This window comes from Tursiops truncatus, chromosome 4, assembly GCF_011762595.2.
Source record: "Tursiops truncatus isolate mTurTru1 chromosome 4, mTurTru1.mat.Y, whole genome shotgun sequence".
Lineage (NCBI taxonomy): Eukaryota > Metazoa > Chordata > Mammalia > Artiodactyla > Delphinidae > Tursiops > Tursiops truncatus.
This window is the reverse complement of record NC_047037.1, coordinates 61434652-61453525: the sequence shown is the minus strand read 5'-3', so window position 1 is coordinate 61453525 and position 18874 is coordinate 61434652. Positions and strand designations below refer to the sequence as shown.

At 45.4% G+C, this 18874-nt stretch overlaps 1 protein-coding gene and 1 long non-coding RNA gene across 2 annotated transcripts in view; one reads left to right on the top strand and one right to left on the bottom strand.

The window, feature by feature from the left end:
- Positions 1 to 13120, bottom strand: part of LOC141278561 (uncharacterized) — a 53922-nt gene extending 40802 nt beyond the window's left edge. The window contains exons 1-2 of the long non-coding RNA XR_012331410.1: positions 12938 to 13120; positions 1348 to 1542 (exon numbers count right to left, since the gene is read on the bottom strand). This is a non-coding gene — a long non-coding RNA (uncharacterized lncRNA). The remainder of the gene's footprint in view (positions 1 to 1347; positions 1543 to 12937) is intronic.
- Positions 13121 to 13236: 116 nt separating this feature from the next.
- On the top strand, positions 13237 to 14818 carry MAGEF1 (MAGE family member F1). The gene is given in 2 exon segments (XM_019946054.3): positions 13237 to 13923; positions 13926 to 14818. Coding segments are annotated over 2 exon segments (957 nt in total). The 5' UTR covers positions 13237 to 13400; the 3' UTR covers positions 14360 to 14818.
- The last annotated feature ends 4056 nt before the right edge of the window (positions 14819 to 18874 follow it).

Here is an 18874-nt window from a genome sequence, read left to right as displayed (position 1 = left end):
AGCATCAAACCCTTACGTGAATCTGAGTTCTATTTCCCATAAAAAAGAGCCATCATTTAAATCATCCCAGGAAAAGGCAGATCCTCAGACAAGTAACTGGAACGCAGATGGTGGCACCAGACAGAAGGGGAACTCTCGTCTCCTTCTTGGCTTCATTATTTTGGTGGATCCACCTGAACTTTCAAGAAAGCATCTGTCCAGGCTTCCCCGGGCTGCTGGGATGGTTCTGACTACACAGAGGCAGCCCTGCACTAGGATAAGTGGGCCCTGAGCCCTCCTGATCAAGTCATATCTTGCAAATGACAAGTCATGACTTATATGAAGTCATGTTATTCTTCTCTGTGTATTTCTCTTGTTATCCCCAACGTGTAGTAAAGGCTGGTCTGAAGGATCCAGCCTTGTCTCAGCTGCCCAGTGTATGTGTGTGTGTTGGAGGGTAGAGCCACTGACTAGTGTCGGTGATGAGTGAGAAATCCCAAGGGAAAATTCCAGTCACCTCTCTCCACAGAGATTCTCCCTTCATCAGTAAGCTTGGAGGAGTTTTCATTCATTAGTAAAGGCGATAACTTTTCCCCACAGAGTCTGGTGGAACCAGAGGTGCCCTAGTCCTAGATAAACCAGGTGAGACACCTGGAAGGGGGCTTGAGTGCATGGGCTACGCCCACAGTCAGTTTATCAAAACTTGAGAATAAGAAGAAGGCTGATCTTGTAGCAAAGAGACTTGATGTTGGGACTCATCCTGTGGGCTTTATCTATTTTTCCAGGTGACAAAGTGAGTCCAGTTGTTGGCGGAGGTGAGCCTGACTTTGGGAGAGAGCAGCTCCACCACAGATAGGACGGATTCACCAAAGCTGGGGACCAAGCGTGGCTTGACATGTATCACCTACATGTGTTCTGGGGGACAGAGAAGGGGCCGAGAGAACAAGAGAATACACAAATAGACGAGATAGAAATAACTAAAGCTATTTTCTCAATGTTTGTTTCTCATCACCTCTCACACTCCTCAGGAGAGCCCCCAGAGGCGGGAGGAACTGCATGAGGGAGACTAGGATGGCTCTATTTTTCTGAAAAGAAACTGCCAACGCCATTTCCAGATTCCAGAGGTATGTGACCTCCAGGGTGACAGAGGCCTGAGAGCTGGCGCTGCCCTCTCCAGCAAGCGCACGGCCTCCAGAAAATCCCTGACATCTCTGCCATCTGGCCTTCTGTTCTGTAGGGCGACCCTCACAACTTGGGGCACATTTTAGAAGGGAACCAGAGGGGGAGACCACTGACTGTAAATACTGATCTCACAAAGCCAGGGCACTCAACCAATGGTTCCCCACCCCGCATGCATATTAGAATCACCTGCAGAGGGCTTCCCTGGTGGCGCAGTGGTTGAGAGTCCGCCTGCCGATGCAGGGCACACGGGTTCGTGCCCCGGTCCGGGAGGATCCCACATGCCCCGGAGCGGCTGGGCCCGTGAGCCATGGCCGCTGAGCCTGCGCGTCCGGAGCCTGCGCTCCGCAACGGGAGAGGCCACAATAGTGAGAGGCCCGCGTACTGCAAAAAAAAAAAAAAACAGGAATAGAATCACCTGCAGAGCTTCATCACACACCCAGGCCTGGGGCCAACCACCAGAGATTCTGATTTAATTGGCCTGGGGTAGGACCCAGGCGTGGATATGCTTTAAAATCTCCCCAGGTGATTCTAATGTGCAGCCAGGGTTGAGAACCACTACATTACACAACAGGAGAGGCCCTCAAGCCCTCACTCAGATCCCAGTTACTCTTAATTTATATACACTTCTAACAATCCAGTTGTCTGGTTTCCTAGCTGGTATATGATTAAAAACCACATATTCAGACGGGAGAGAAAAGCTGCTAATGAAAAGACACTAAAACCAGCAAGACGTAACAAATGAGAGTCTGAGCACAAGTGTAAAGATGGAAAGCCTATAAAAAGCAAACACAGCACTCAACCCCTCCCCTCTCCAGCATATCCTATTTACAGTCAGGGCCTGAGGCGATCACTAGATGGCGGAGCCAGGAGGGAGGGCTTCAGTCCGAAGGGAATGTACCCCATTTTACAGATGAAAAAAACAAGACTCAAGGAGAATCATGGATGGTCTCCCTCAAAGTTGCACCAGCACTGAGCTGCAATGCTGGGATTTGAATATCAAATGTCAGTCGGTCCTTAAAAGCCCATGTATGCTGGAAAGTGTCACGTCTGCCTGTTTAGTATGACTGATGTTTCTAATGATGACCCAGAGTGTAGAACTCAATTACCCTCAGTATCCAGCTATTCAAGATGTTCATTCTAGAAAGAGTCACACACACACACACACACACACACACACACACACACACAAATATATGCTTTTTAACAGTGATGAAAGAACGGGTTATCCATTTGGGAAATAAATAAATAAATAATACAAGTTCTTTCCCAGCTCACACCATTCATCAAAATGAATACCAGATGGATAAAGATGGAAATGAAACCATAAAGGTACTAGAAGAAAATATAAGTGGATATTTTATAATCTTACGATGGGAGGGACTTTCTAAACATGTCAACAAAAGCAGAAACCATAGAGGAAAAGATTGATAGATTTGACTACATTAAAAATTAAAAACTTCTGTACATCAAAAACCACCATAAATTGAAAAAATGTTCAACCTCACTAGCATTCAAAGAAAGGCAAATTAAAACAGCAATGAGAGGCCCTTTTTTTTTCCTGATCAGATTGGCAATGATTAAAAAGAATGATAATACTGAGAGTTGGTGTGGGTGAGGGGAAATCAGCGCTCATACACTGTTGGAGGGAGTGTAACTGGTACAATCTTTCTGGAAGGCATTTTGGCAATATGTATGAAAAAAGCCTAAGAAGGCACGTAACTTTTGACCCAGTAATTCCATGTATAAAAATTTATCCAAGGGAAAAAATGGATCTGCTACACACACATGCACACATAAAACGTATATAAGGATTTTATTCACTGAGGCACTCTTTGGAAGGTTGAAAAATTGGAAGCAACCTAGATTTTTAACAAAAATGAATTAGTCAAATAAATTATGTTATATACATAAGAAGCAATATTATGTAGCTACCAAAAATGATGCTGTATAGACATACAGGCCAATGGAATAGAATAAAGCCCAGAAACAGATCCAAATATATATGAGAATTTGGTATAAGATAAATACCAAATCGGTGAGGCAAAGACAGGATTTTTTTTAATAAATTTATTTATTTTTGGCTGTGTTGGGTCTTCGTTGCTGTGCACGGGCTTTTCTCTAGTTGTGGCGAGCAGGGGCTACTCTTTTTTTGGGGGGGGCTACTCTTCGTTGCAGTGCGCGGGCTTCTCATTGCGGTGGCTTCTCTTGTTGCGGAGCACGGGCTCTAGGCACGCAGGCTCCAGTAGTTGCGGAGCACGGGCTCTAGAATGCAGGCTCAGTAGTTGTGACGCACGGGCTTAGTTGCTCTGCGGCATATGGGATCTTCCCGGACCAGGGCTCAAACCCATGTCCCCTGCATTGGCAGGCGGATTCTCAACCACTGTGCCACCAGGGAAGCCCCAGACTTTTTAATAAATGGTGTTTGACTATGTGGAAAAAGATAGATGCTAGACCAGTATTTCACACAGTACACCACGATAAGCATCAACTGGATCAAAGATTTAAATGCACAAAATAAAACCATAAAATTACCAGAAGAATAACAGAACTCCTTTAAATCTTGAAGTAATGACAGTCTTTCTAACTGATTCAAAAATCCAGAAGTCATGAAATAAGACATAAAAGTCATAAAATAAAAGATAAATACATCTATATAAAAATCTTAAAACTCCTGCATGGCAAAGGCACCATAAGCAAAACAAACAAAAGACTAACTGGAAAAAAAACTGCAACTCACTTCACAAAGGGTCAAGCACTCTAATACATAATTTGTTTCTATAAATCAAGGAGACCAATAACCCAATAGAAAAAAATGCCCTTTTTCAGAAAAAAGTAATACAGATGGCTTTTTAGCGTATAAAAGAACGTTCGACTTCATTAGTAATAATGAGTACAAATTATAGTTGCAATGATATATCCATTTTTTACCCATCAGATTTTTACATATCCAAAATACACTTGATGGGGGAAGTTGTAGGGAAATAGGCACCCTCACACATTGCTGGTAGGAACAGAAAATGATACACACCTATGAAGGGCAATATGGCATTTTCTATTAATGTTACTAATGTATTTACCTATTGGCTCATCAATCCCACTCTCTGAATTTTTTGGGCAAATATATTTGCACACATACAGAAATGATATATGTCTGTATTATAACATTGCTTTTAATAGTAAAAGATTGGAAATAACCCAAATGTCCAATTATATGGAATTGGTTAGATATTATTGTCCATCCAAACCATAATATGCCAGGAAGCTATGTGCTGCTATGCAAAAGTCTCCACTACATACTATTAAGTTTTTTTGTTTTAAGCACAGTGCCTAGTAATGAACATAGTGTGCTGACTTCTTTGTAAGAAGGGGCAAGGTATATATAATTGCATTTGCTTATATTTTCAAAAAGGGGCACTGTAACTATTAAAAGCAGTGACCTATGGGAGGGGAAATCAGGAAACCAGGTAAAGAGGGACATGGGTGCAAGCAAAAATTCTCAATTTTATGAAATTGAGAATTTCATAAAAAATTTTATAAAATTTTATAAAAAATTCTTTTTTATGTCGTTTTGATTTTTGAACTACATGAAAGTACTATTTTTTAAATGAATACATAATTGTGCAGATTCACTTTTGTAGACATGAAAGATTTTCAAAATGGATTTAGTGTATAAATTAGGTCATAGAGATAAATATAGAATAATCCCAATTTTGTCTTTCAAAAAATCACATATCTATATGGTCATATTCTTATATAATAATTTCCATAATGGGAAATAGGAAAGATTTAGCCACAAACAAGTTTATCACATTGTATTTAATAATGAAAATCTGAAAACATCCTAAATATACAATAGGCATTAAAGGTGACATGGGGTCTGTGGAATATTTTCAATCACAAATAATTACATTATAGAAAAATATTAGTGTGAGAGATTCACAGTATGTGAATATATATATACATATATATAGTGTATATAAAGCAGAGTATACAAGATAACTCTGTTAAAAAAACAAAGTACATGCTGGGGCTTCCCTGGTTGCACAGTGGTTAAGAATCCGCCTGCCAATGCAGGGGACACGGGTTTGAGCCCTGGTCCAGGAAGATCCCACATGCTGCAGAGAAACTAAGCCCATGCGCCACAACAACTGAGCCTACATGCCATAACTACTGAAGCCCTCGCGTCTAGAGCCTGTGCTCCGCAGCAAGAGAAGCCACTGCAGTGAGAAGCCTGCACACGCAACAAGGAGTAGCCCCCTCTCGCCACAACTAGAGAAAGCCCGCGCGCAGCAATGAAGACCCAACGCAGCCTAAATCAATCAAGCAATCAATCAATCAATAAAAGTAAATGCTTAGAAAAATTGGGGGAGGATACACACCAGGGTATTTGTTAACTGTGGTTTCCCCTGGGTAGTGGAATTATAGGTGCTTTTTGGTTTTTTCTTTAAAATGGTCGGGATTTTCTCATTGCTGTACAACAAACAATCTCTTCTAAAATGAGAAAAAAATAAAGCACTAAGGAATTTTTTTAATGCTTTTTTAAAAATGATGCTTCAAAGTTCATTTCTAAGCTACCTACAAAAGTCACCCACCTGAAAGGAGAGTCTGGCTAAGTAAGGTGGGCTATCTCCATCTACTGATGATAAGGAGAAGTAGAGTGAGGTCTTGGTCCTAAGCTGAGATGTCTTATTCCCTCCTTCCTCCTTTGAGTCTTTCTTGACCACAGGGTGTTGGCCACCATGCTGGGTCCAATGGCTCTGCCCACCAGTATAGGACATCAGACACTGCAACAAGACAGGACCTGCTCTCACCACCACTGCAGAGAATCCACTGGTCCAACCACTTGCCTTCTGGTACCTTCCAGCAGGTGAGCTAATAAAGCTGCTGGGCTGGAAAGTGGTCGGTAGGCAACATGGTGGGTGAGGTGGCCGGGGCACAAAGGTTCTCTGGGAGGACCAGTTCCTGGCCCAGGCCCAGGCTCTCCCTTAACTGCTTCTGCTTCAGCCTCCCTGGCCAGCCATCCCAGTCTAATCGCTGAGCCCCTTAAAAGGAAGGAGTGGTTTCGGGGTGGGGCATCTCTTAGGCAGGCCGCCTCCAAAAAGGCTCGGGTGAAGAGGTGGGGTCCGAGGCCCAGGCAGCCCCCTAGACCCTTCATGTCTCCTAAGAGTTTATTGTAACCATCTCTTATCTGGACTCCTGCTCTTGGTCCCTGCCCTGTCCCACCTGTCTTCCAAGCCCCTGCCATCCTTCTTGAAATACACCTAATTATTTTATTCCTGGGATCAAAACATTTTCTCCAAAATCAGTCTTTCTCAAACTTTCCCGCTAAAGGACACCAACTTCAGACAAAAGAAACGCCTCCAGTTCCCCCAGGGGACCCCTCAGCCTGAAGTTCCTGCCGGCACACCCAAGCTCTCTTTGAAGTCTTCTGTTTTCTCTTAAAGATTCATGAGAATTCTGCATTCTATTGCATGATCTATCTGAATTTCTTTTAATAGGAAGATGTCTAAAATTATTCACCTCAAGGAAAACTGATGCTCCTGAAAGAAATAATGTGTTTATCCAGAGGCTCAAATATCCTCACTGGAACAGTACCTACAGCGTGAAATCCAAACTCCTGTCAGGCAAGGATCTACAAAATTTGGCCCCCACAAACCTTACTGCCTTCCTCCTGCTACTGCTCGCTCTCCAGCCGCTGGGCCACCGGGACTCCTGTCATGTCCTGATTTAGGTTCTTCCCAGCACTTCTGCTCAGGCTCTTCCTTCCTGACCCCACTCTACCTGCTGATGACCCACCACCCCGAAAGGCCTCAAGGGAGCTCAAATGCCAACTTCCACATCACACCCCCTCTGTTGGCCCTGACAGACGCAACGTGAGAGGCAGCAGGCTCCTGCGGAAACAGCCTGTGCTTTGGGATCAGAGGCCGGCGTTCAAGTCCTGACTCTCAGCTCTGGACACTGGACAAATTATCTAACTTGTTTACTTCTCGCTTGTAAAATGGGGAATAACTGTGCTTCCCTCACAGGGCTGTTACAGGGATTAAAGAAGACTCAGGCAACAGTGTAGTGCCCAGCACATGCTCCCCTCCACTCCTCCAAACTCCTATAGCAGTCTTTATACCACTCGTGTAAAGAGCAGGTGTTCACATAGCCGTGCTTTTTTAGAATGGCTTATTTCACCCCAATAGATCAGTGGTTCCCAACGTCCCAAGGAAGCTTCTTGTATTACCCCCATGATCCCATGGCTTGAAAGATTTTGGTGATTAAATCAAACACATTGATTGAAGTGTATCCCGCTTTTCTAAGTTCTCTGTCCCATGAAGCTTTCTGAACACTGAGAGCTGTTCCCAGCCTCCCCTCTCCTGCGTCACTTGAGGGACTCAGAACAGGCAGCCACCCACGGAGACTGTAAACACCTCGAGACTGCAGCTCCGTCTCCACACTTCCCACAGCACCTTACTCAGCGCCTGCTCTAAGAACACACCTAGACACTGCTCGCGCATAAACAAAAAGTTCCACCCAGATGACACTGGGGGAACAGCCCTGCCTAAATCAGCCAGTCAGTGTAGAGAAAGGGGGCATTCTTACGGGAGGCAGGCAGTGCTGGAGACCAGCCCTTCTCCTCCCCCCCCACCCCCCCCCCCCCCCCGCCCCGAGCGGCACCCCCAGGCCTACCAGCTGGCCTCCGACTTCAGTGTGTGAGCCGATTAAAAAGCACCCTCTCTTCAGTGTCTGGAAACTCCTGCAAGGAAAGTTTGCTCCCAAAGTTGGCTTTTGACTAGAGTCTTAATAAGAGGCCTCAGCAGGCTGTGGCTGGAGAGACAATGTCACTTAGAGAAGCAGCTTGAAGCGGCAGTTAGGAGAAGAATTATTTTAATGAATACATTTCCTTTCAATTGTATGGGAATATCAAGATCCCATTAGAATAGGGAAGCAATTAGAACTAATAAAGATGAATGCGCAGTGCTCGGTATGTGCAGAATAACAAGCTGCCAACAAAGGGGCTCCGGAGAGCCTGCTCTAATCCAAGGGAACTGGCGGCCAGCACAGGGGAAACAGCTCTGTTCAGCGGCTCAAAGGCCAGCGTCCCGTGCATTCTGGTCACGGCCAGCAAATGGTGCGAGCGGGGCCTCGAAGGTGGGGGTAGATGGGCCCCCGCCCTGGCCCTGGCCCGGCCTCTGGGGGATAGAGATGGGCCGTTGGCAGCCCCTTGGCGACGGCCATTCAGACCAGGGCCCTGGCTCCCCGCCAGCCTTGCGCCTGCCCCTCGCACTGGGCCTCATTGTGTCCAGGTGGCAAATGCCTTCTCGCCAACTTTCCTTCAAGGTTTACAGAGCGGGTGGGACAGTGGAGGAGGGAGGGAGAAGGGGGCCCTGTGCCCCCTGCATCTCTCCCCTCCCCTGCCGGCCAGGGTCTGTTCCTCCTCTGGGTCGGGTGTTATGTTACAGACAGTGGTGGGTCACAGGCAGCCAAACACAGGAGTACTGTTGCTTACACAATTGCTCTTCAAACAGTAACAAACAATTTTCATTACCCAAGTCAGATCGAATCATCCGCCTGGCCATCCTGCTTCAATACCAGCCACACATACAGAACCCAGGGCTTCACACTCTGCCCATTCTGCTGTGACAAAACTGGGCTCCATTTTGCCCCTGGCCCAGGGACGTGGGACAAAGCTCTTCCTCTGATCCCTTCTTTGAGCCGGATCAGCTGCACGGCTATCAAAACTGTCAGGAGAAACAGAGAAGACACAAGCACCTATGCAGTTTGGGGCTCACTCAGATCTGGAGTGAGACGTTACTCAGCATCTGTGTGAAGAAGGCATCAGGAGCTTGGAGGAATCCATTGACAAATTTAGAAGGAATCCAGCAAGATAACTCTGGCTTCCCACCAAAGCATTCACTAGCCTTAGATGGAGTGTCAGGACATGACATTTCTTTATTTAATCTTTTTTGGCCAGACAGTTTTTTCAACCAGGAATGTGTAAGCTCATTCCAAAATGTCTGCATGAGAGGCCAGTGACATTCATTACTGAGATTTTTCTACCAGGTCTCTTAGAGAAAAACAAACAAAAAAAATCTGTAACATTTTATAATTGTTTCTCAATGGTAGAGCATTTTAAAAGTGTGTTTACATTTATAATCCTACTTGAATCTCAAAACAGCTATGGGGACTGGCAAAGCTAAGGTTGTCAGCCTAAAGATGAGGAAACAGTGGCCCAGAGAGGTTAAGTATGCCGTGCAAGGTCACAGAATGAATGAAGGGGTTGGGACACCAGAACTCAGGTCTTCTGACCTGGTTCAGTGCTTTGTTCTAGGATGCACCTTTTCTACATCCACAGGGTGCCAGACATTTCCAGGATAATTCATCCTGCAGTTCTGCTTTTCCAGTGTAACTCCCTCATCCTTTTCCTCATACTAAACTGTGGTAAGCACTGTAGGTTTTTAAACACTGTAGTCTAGGCTACAAAGGAGCATCCTTCAGAAAGGTTTCCATCGAATAGTCATCAAATTTTGTTTTGCTGCCACCCCGCACCCCCTACCAAAGAGATATACATTTCCTCCCTTTTAACAGCTTAGGTAAGGATTGTTTTAAAAGTCTGCCTGTCCAGTGTGAGGTCGGCACAATCAAAACTGGCAAATGGTTGTCTAGGTCCCTTTCAGTACAAAACATTGTAGCATCCAGGGGTTGGCAAGTGGCAAAGCAAAGTCATTCACCCTTCATACCCTCATCACCTCCTATACCTAAAGGCCTATTCATTTAATTTTTGGAAACTTTTCTACATGGTGACTATAGTTAATTATATTGTATTGCATGTTTGAAAGCTGCTAAGAGAATAGATCTTAACAGTTCTCATCACAAGAAAAAAAAATCTAGTAACTATGTATGGTGACAGATATTCACTAGACTTATTGTGGCGATCATTTCACAATATATATGAATATCAAATCACTGTGTTGTACACCTGAAACTAATGTTATCTGTCAATTATACCTCAATTTTAAAACTTTTTTATTTTTATAATTTTTAAGGTATTTATATACCATGAGATACACAGATATTAAGGGTACAGTTTGACAAATGTATATCTACACCCAAACCAAGATACATAACATTGCCATCCCCCCCAGAAAGTTCATGCATAACCCTTTCCAGTCAACCCCACTCCAGGCCTCCACTGTTCTCATTTCTGTCACCACAGATTAGCTAAACCTGTCTTGGACATCAGATTAACTGGAATCATATTGTATATAATCTTTTGTATCTTTCTTCTTTCACTCAACATAATGTCAGCCGGACTCATCCATGTTGTATCAGTAGTTTGTTCCTTTTTTTTTTTGATGAGTAGCATTACATTATTGATTCAGTTTTCAAAATCCAGTCATATTACTGCTAATTTGCCCCTCAAAATTCTTTCCATTCAATGTATCTCCTGCATGCTCCTTTCCATGCATCTATCTCCTCTGTCTCTCCTCAGCAATACTTGAACTGAGAAACATATGTAAGTAGACTATTTTACCTCCAGTGATGCCCTTTTAGGTAGGAGTGGTTCTACCTTCAGGAGAAACTGACAACGAGGCAGTGCAGCATGGTGGTCATGAGTACAGTTTTCAGAATAGACAGATCTAGGTCCTCATTTCCAGTCTAGCACTTAACAGATGGGTGGTTGGGGACAGGTGGTTTAACCTCTCAGGGACTATTTTCCCATTTGTAAAATGAGAATAATAATACCTTCCTAATAGGGATTTGTGAGGACTAAATTATATTGTACATAAAATGTTTCTGTTTATATTCTACACAATAGAAACCAATAACAGCCTCAAGTTAAACTATAATAAACATCCTCCTGCTTCATTCACACACTTTCAGCTTCTCTAAGTCATAAAGTATAAATGGGTACATATTTTCAGAAGTTTTTAAAAATGAAGAGTTCACGATTACATCTAGAAAAGTCTAGGGACTTCCCTGGTGATCCAGTGGTTAAGACTCCTAGCTTCCACTGCAGGGGGCACGGGTTCTATCTCCGGTCAGGGAACTAAAGATCCCACGTGCCGTGGCCAAAAAAAAAAGTCTAACTGTCATATATTTACTTAACATAAATGCTATTTCCTCTGGAAAAAAGTAAAGCCTTTCATCATTTGTTCAGTGACAATTACATACTGAGTGCTGATGCTGAGGGGCTCTTCAAAAGAGTTAAGGACATAGCCCTAGCTTTTAGGATGTTTGGTTTTGGAGGGTTATAAGCACAAAAATAACTATTATACAGAGTATGGTCAATAATAATGACAATAATTAACATCTATTAATATAGTGGTTAAGAGCATGGTCTCTGGAGTCATACTATATGATTGAAATAGTGGCTCAGTCATGTGATGCTGGGGAAGTTACTTACCCTCTTTTTGTGTTATTTCACTTGTAAAATGGGGATAATAATACCACTTATCTAGCAGAGCTGTTATGAGTAGATGAGTACATACATGTAAAAAATTAGTACATTATCAGCACATTAAAAGTATGCAATAAATAATAGCTAACAATTACTGAACACCACGTGCCAAGCACTGTGTTAAATGGTTTACATGAATTACTTCACATGATCTCCACAATGTTCTCTCTACTATTACGCCCATTTCACTCATAAGGCAACCAAGGGAAGGAGAGTTCAGGTAACTTGCCCAAGATTACATAGCTAGTAAATAGCAAATTCCATAGGAAAGACACATCTGTAAAATGGGGATAGTGATAATAGTACTTACCTTAATGAGAATTAAACAAATTAATATTTGAACAACAGAACAGAGCCTAGTGCACAATAAGGTCTATACAAGTGGGTGTTAAACAAATACAAATTGCTATGGTGATTCAGAAATGGCAGTAAATAACTTCCATGCATGGAGACTAAGGCTTTGGAAAGGTGACATTTAAGCTGAGCCTTGAAAGGAGGGAGAGAAGAGGAGAGAAGTGGAGAGGAGGGAAGAGGGAGAGGGGAGGGGGAGAAGGGAGGGGGAGAGGGGAGGAGAGGAGAGAAAAGGGAGGGGGAGAGGAGAGAGGAGGAAAGGAGACGGGAGGGGAGGGGAGGGGAGGAGGAAGTAGAGGAAGAAGAGGGAGGAGGAGGAGAAAGAGGAGGAGGAGTTGGAGAGGGAGGGAGAGAGGGAGAGAGACAGACTGGTAGTGGGAGAAAGCTCAGAGTAGAGTAAGCAAAAAGTAATGGGACTAGTTAAGTTTGATTAGATAAAAAGAAAAACAAAACTCCCCTTTCCTCCAATCAGTTACTATTTCTGCCAGCTGTATCTCAGTATATCTTTTATCATCTTCTTTGACCCCCACCCCCCAGAATCTGCTATCCTTACCCTCTCGTCATCCATTTTACAATATTTATGGAGTGCCTCTATGTGCCAGGCACTGTTCTGGGCACTGAGGATATAACAATGAACAAGACAGGCCGAGTTTCAGTTCCTATTCTGCACTATAATAATACCAATACTCCAAGCTGGATTCCCAGCTTTTGGTCAGCCCTACTCCAATCCATCCTCCACACTGCCACCAGAGAGACTGGAAAGATACAGATCTGGTCCGGACACTCCCTTGCTTAAATCCCCCTGTAGTATGAATTCCCATCGTGTTCAGAATAGATTTCAATCTCCGTAGCATCCTGTTCAAGGCCCGTCACTAACTGTCCCGCACAGCCTTATATCTCAGCCTTCACCTGCATGCACTCCGCACTAAGCTACAGTAAATTACTCAAAATCTTAGATACACACATAGAAATAAGCACCTGCTGAAAGTACGTGGCTGGAACTCCATCCCTATTTCATCCTTGTACACTGAAACCTCAGAAAAGCCCTGGTTACCCCCCTCCAGCCTTCAAGTCTAAAGAACAGCGCTGGCGACACACTCCTCCACAGCCCTGGCATCCTGCGAAGGCTGCGCTCACTCCCACCCCAGCGGGAGCAGTAAAAGGAGGGGCTTCGCGGGGCCTCGGGGCCGCCATCTTGGCTGAGTTGGCCGGAAGTGGTCCGGCAAATCGGCTTGCCGGCGCGCACTGAGGCTGCGCGGTGGCCTCGCCGCGCTTCTTTGGCGCCGGCGGCGTTGCGGCCGTCCCGAACCCTCTGCGGTGCAGCCCGGAAGCCACTAAGTCCCCTCTGTCATCTCTCCTAGTCCTATTCCAGCCGTCCCAGCCGCTGTCCAACCCCTCCGCCGGGGTTTGTGCAGCGGCTTGCACTCCCCTCGGCCAGTGTATGCGCTTTGCACCTGCCTGCCCGAAAACATGTTGTAGAAACCAGAGAGCGGGGGTCTGTCTCCCTATCCCTCGGGCGGAGGGGGAGATGGATGGTGGCCACGACAGTGAGACCCAGGCCCTGACCGCCTCGCAGGAGGTGGCCCCGAGCCCCCTCCTGCAAGAGAGCCTCGAGGAGGACCTTGGTGCTGTAAGGGAGGAGGAGGCTGCGGAGCCCTCCATCACCCTGAAAGGTGCGAGGGCTTTGGCAGCCAAAACCTTGGCCCGGCGCGGGGCCCGTCTCCGTCTGGATCGGACGGTGGCCGAGTTGGTGCAGTTTCTGCTGGTGAAGGACAGGAAGAAGAGTCCTATCACCCTCTCCGAGATGGTGAAATACATTATCAGAGACTTAAAGGATCTGTTCCCTGAGATCATCGCAAGGGCCGCAGAGCATCTGCCGTATGTCTTTGGTTTCAAGCTGAAACAGCTTGACCGCAAGCACCACACTTACGTCCTGACCAACAAACTAAAACCTCTTGAGGAGGAGGAGGAGGAGATGGCCCCAGACTGGGTCTTTTAATGATGATGTTGGGCTTTATCTACATGAAAGGTAATAGCGCCAGGGAGGCACAGGTCTGGGAGATGCTGTGTCGGTTGGAGGTGCGTCCCTCAAAGTATCACCCCCTCTTTGGGTGCCCGAGGAGGCTTATTATGGAAGATTTCGTGCAGCTGAGATACCTCAATTACCGGCTTGTTTCTCACACCAATCCACCGGCATGTGAATTCTCTTGGGATCCCCGAAGCGACCTGGAAACCAGCAAGATGAAAGTCCTGGGGTTCGTGGCCAAGCTCCATAAGAAAGAACCCCAACACTGGCCAGTGCAGTACCGTGAGGCCCTGGCAGACGAGGCTGACAGGGGCAGTGTGAGGGCTAGGGCCAGGGCTAATGCTAATGCTGGGGCCGGCATCCACCCCTGGTGAGGGACAGCCAGAGGTGGGGCGGGGGGAAGTTGGGTATAAAAGCTACTGTCTGAGTCATAAGTAGACCAGGTGGGGAGAAGGTCGTTATTTCTATAGCAGTTGTATTTGTGTAACTAGGATTTAGGTTTTGTATCTTGGTAAGTTTTGTTACGTTTAATACACTTAAATTCATGTTTATAAATGAGATTGGTCTACTTTTTCCTGTAGGATTTTGTTGTAGAGTTTTGCTGCTTTTGTAAAATTAATTGAAAAACTTTACATTTTATTCTGTGATCTTGAACAAATTATGCAGCACTGAATGCTATACTTAAATGGTTTGAAGGAACTCACCAGTATGATGATCTGGTACCAGGGAAAAATATAGCTGATTGGTATCTAGCTTTCCAACAGTTTTTGTCTACTGTGCAAAGAAAAAAGACTGACATTTAACTCTGTTTGCTTAGTTATTGTAGTAGCTGGGGCGGGGGGGGAAATGCAATAAATTAGAAGTATAACCTGGTACACTTAATAAACATTTGTTAAGCATCTTTTGTGTGATGCACTGTTGGGGGTATTTGGGGATTAAATGCTGAACAAGATAAAGGTCCTACTTTTCAGAACTGGACAGTAAGTAAATAAACCAGAAATTACAGTGCGGTGAGTTGAAGGCTACAGAGGGACACCCAACCCAGCTGGGGTGATTGGGTGAGGCTTGCCTGAGGTTACCTTTAGTCGGACTTCAGGGTAGGGAGGGAGAAACAATGGGGTGGGTGGAGAAGAGGGGAAGGAAAAAAGGAAGAAGAGTTGTGGGTGGGAGATGGTATTAAAAATTACTTAAGATCATAGATGCTCCTCAGTAAGATGGGAAGACATGATACATGGCAGATCTGGAAAACATCCAACCTTTGCCAGTGCCCTTGTCCAGGGCAGTTTATTACAGTGCACACGTAATGATGGTGACTGTTAGCATTTTGGTCTTCTCCATTTCCCTTCTCTCAATCTCTACAAGCTTTCCTCATCTACTAAAGCCCTCAGAGACCAAATACTTTTTTTTTTTTTTTGGCGGTACGCGGGCCTCTCACTGTTGTGGCCTCTCCCGCTCCGGACGCACAGGCTCAGCGGCCATGGCTCACGGGCCCAGCCGCTCCGCGGCATGTGGGATCTTCCCGGACCGGGGCACGAACCCATGTCCCCTGCATTGGCAGGCGGACTCTCAACCACTGCGCCACCAGGGAAGCCCAGAGACCAAATACTTTAACAATTCTGGAACGGTATGTAGTGTGGAGGGCACGTGTGATGTTCTCTGCTGCCAAGAAGTCTTCAAGGGCTCTCCCTTGGCACCAGGAAGCCCCGCACTCTCATCCGTGTTTCTGCTTGCCACTTGCCACCTGCCATCTCCCATTAGGAGGAGAACTGTAAGGCATCTTTCACATTCTTAACTACCCATGAAGAGTCATCTTCGAAAGCAGCTTGAGCCTCTGCAGTGGCTACCACCTTCACTCTGGGGATGAATTCTGTAGAATGGGTACATAGAGGAATAAGGAATCTAGAGGAGTGGTAACCAAACCAGAACTGGGTGTAGGATTATGAAACCGTCCCCTTACAGCTTCCATATACAGAAGAGCTGCTTTCTTCTCTCTTTACTGCTGGTTTTGTGTGTGTGTGTGCTTTCAGTTGCGTCTGAATAACATGTCTGAGTATGTTAAGGTTAGCATGGAATACAAATACTTTGGGACACAGGCCCAGGGATCCAACCAATCGCAGTGAGACCAAAGGTTATAAGCTTATGGGTAAAAAAGTTCACTGATGATTAAAAATATGATTTCTGGGCAATTTATAATTCATTAAACAGAAGTATTGAGTACCCACTATATGCCAAGGACTTTGCTGGGTTCCAAAGATTAAAAAGGGAAAACTGTCTTTACCCTCAAGGAGCAATAGTGATAATTTCTCACATTTGCATTTTCTCACAGCTGCTGAGAGGTCAGCAGTGTGTGCACCTGAAGGTCTGATTACTTGGCGATTTGCTTACAGTCACTTGGCAAAAGACAGCACTAAGACTAGAACCCAAGTCCCTTGCCTCCCAATGTGTTTCATTCTAGTACATTGTTCCCTGTGTCTGGCTTCCAATATATTGTATGTGATTTTATTTATCACAACTCCAAAAATCAAGTGAGGCATGTGTGATTATTGCCAGTTGCCACTGCAGTCCTTATGGGAGTGAGTAGAGTAGAAATACTTCCCATTTCACTGTCAGCAGAGGTGACTTTGCTGAAAGTCAGACATATATTTCACAGCAAGACAGGACTAACAACTACCATTTATTAAACATCTGCTATAGGCCAAAAGCATTTCCCCCCTACTTTTCACAACTGTATTGCAAAGTGGGTATTACAAAATACCTCCATTTTACAGATATTAATACTTGCCATTTATTCAATACGTAATATAAGCCAGCTTTTCAATGCTTTACATATGTTTTAATGATTTTTATAACAATCTAACAGGATAGATATTATCTGTACCATCTTGAACTATGCACACTGAAACTCAGAGAAGCTGTAAAATTCTCATAGATGGTATATGATATAACAAGGATTGGAACTGAAGTCTGACTTAGTCAAAACTCCACACTTTTGGGGCTTCCCTGGTGTCGCAGTGGTTGGGAGTCTGCCTGCCGATGCAGGGGACGCGGGTTCGTGCCCCAGTCCGGGAGGATCCCACATGCCGCGGAGCGGCTGGGCCCGTGAGCCATGGCCGCTGGGCCTGCGCGTCCAGAGCCTGTGCTCCGCAACGGGAGAGGCCACAGCAGTGAGAGACCTGCATACCACAAAAACAAAAACAAAAACAAAAAAAAAACTCCACACTTTTCACTCTCTTACATTTCCTTCTTCTTGGGACTCCTTTCAGGCTTGGGGACTCGTGTTCTTTCTTCCAAACATGGCTGTCTCTCTGGAGATGCAAACAAGGGTTGTATAAGCAAGGTAATTATGACAAGACCCTGGCCTGTGGGAGGGTAAAATAAAGTTGGAGAATTATCTGTGAACATTGGTCCCAGCTCTGCCTACCCCCAGTGTTGTCAGAGTGCTGACTACGTGTAGAATGTGTATTTTTACTCAAACTCAGCACTTTTTGCCCTTGTGGGCCATGTTTCCTAAATCTTCTTTAGTCTGCTCTCTCCACTAAGCCTCAAATTAAGTCTTTCATGCCATGGAACAATCAAATAACATTTCTGGACCTGCAAATATGATTCCCAGCATTGTTTCCAGATGGTACAAAGGGCTGGCAGAACTTGTACCCTTGCCTCAGGATAAAAGACCTCCCATTTCATAGATGCCATCATCAACTTCTCAGAAGTACTGAAAGTGTGGCCTCTGGGCCCATGTGTAGAGCAGACATTGGCCATGGTGAGGGCAAGAGATGAATTCTCCTGTTGCTTATGGTCATTCACATGACAGAAAAGGAAGGTCTGGATCCCTGGTCTCCTTCCCCTTCAGGCACAATCAGAACTAGATCTTCCTGGGTGAAACCATGTGGGTGGGAGAGCAAGGAGATGTCGGGGGACTGATGGCAGATGGATTACTCCAAATCATACGTACTATACCACAACTAGATAGCAAAGCCAGTAAAGGGAATTCCCTTGAAAACTATAAATGAAGCCTTAGACAATGGGAAGGTCTCACTCAGTTCAGCCACAGACTCTGCAGGGATTTTTCTTTTTCTTTTTTTGGCTGCATTGGGTCTTCGTAGCTGCGCACAGGCTTTCTCTAGTTGTGGCGAGCCGGGGCTACTCTTCGTTGCGGTGCGTGGGCTTCTCATTGAGGTGGCTTCTCATTGCGGAGCACGGGCTCTAGGCGCACGGGCTTCAGTAGTTGTGGTTCGTGGGCTCTAGAGCGCAGGCTCAGTAGTTGTCGCACAAGGGCTTAGTTGCTCTGAGGCATGTGGGATCTTCCCGACCAGGGCTCAAACCTGTGTCCCCTGCATTGGCAGACGGATTCTTAACCACTGCACCACCAGGGAAGTCCCTCTGCGCCACCAGGGAAGTCCCTCTGCAGGGATCTTGACGTTCACCAGAGTCGGGACTTTTGACCCACTGGAACTTGGAGAATGGGTGTTTGCAAACAGGCTCCGGTGAATTACAGCCCCAGCATCTAGCAGGCACATAGCGCTCTGGAGGTGGTAGCTCATTTGTAGCCCCTGCAAACCAGGCCTCAGTGCACAGACTCGATCACAGCTTCCACCTGAGATAATTATGCCTCATGCCTTGGTCTTGGTGGTAACTGATGCTTGTGCAAATCATTCCTCAAATTGTGTAACCCAGCAGAGATGGCAACAATTACCTCCCAGCAGAAATATAGTGTACTGACTAAAGAGGTGAGGTATTCTGAAAAGCGTCCCAATCAAGGCCTTATAAAAGTCATGACTATGTGACCTTGAACAAGGAATTCTAAACTCTGAGGACTGAAGCTCTAGGAAAGTTTAGATTGGAGGGTGATTGGAGTTAGTGGTTAGCTACAATCCACACCCACAACACAT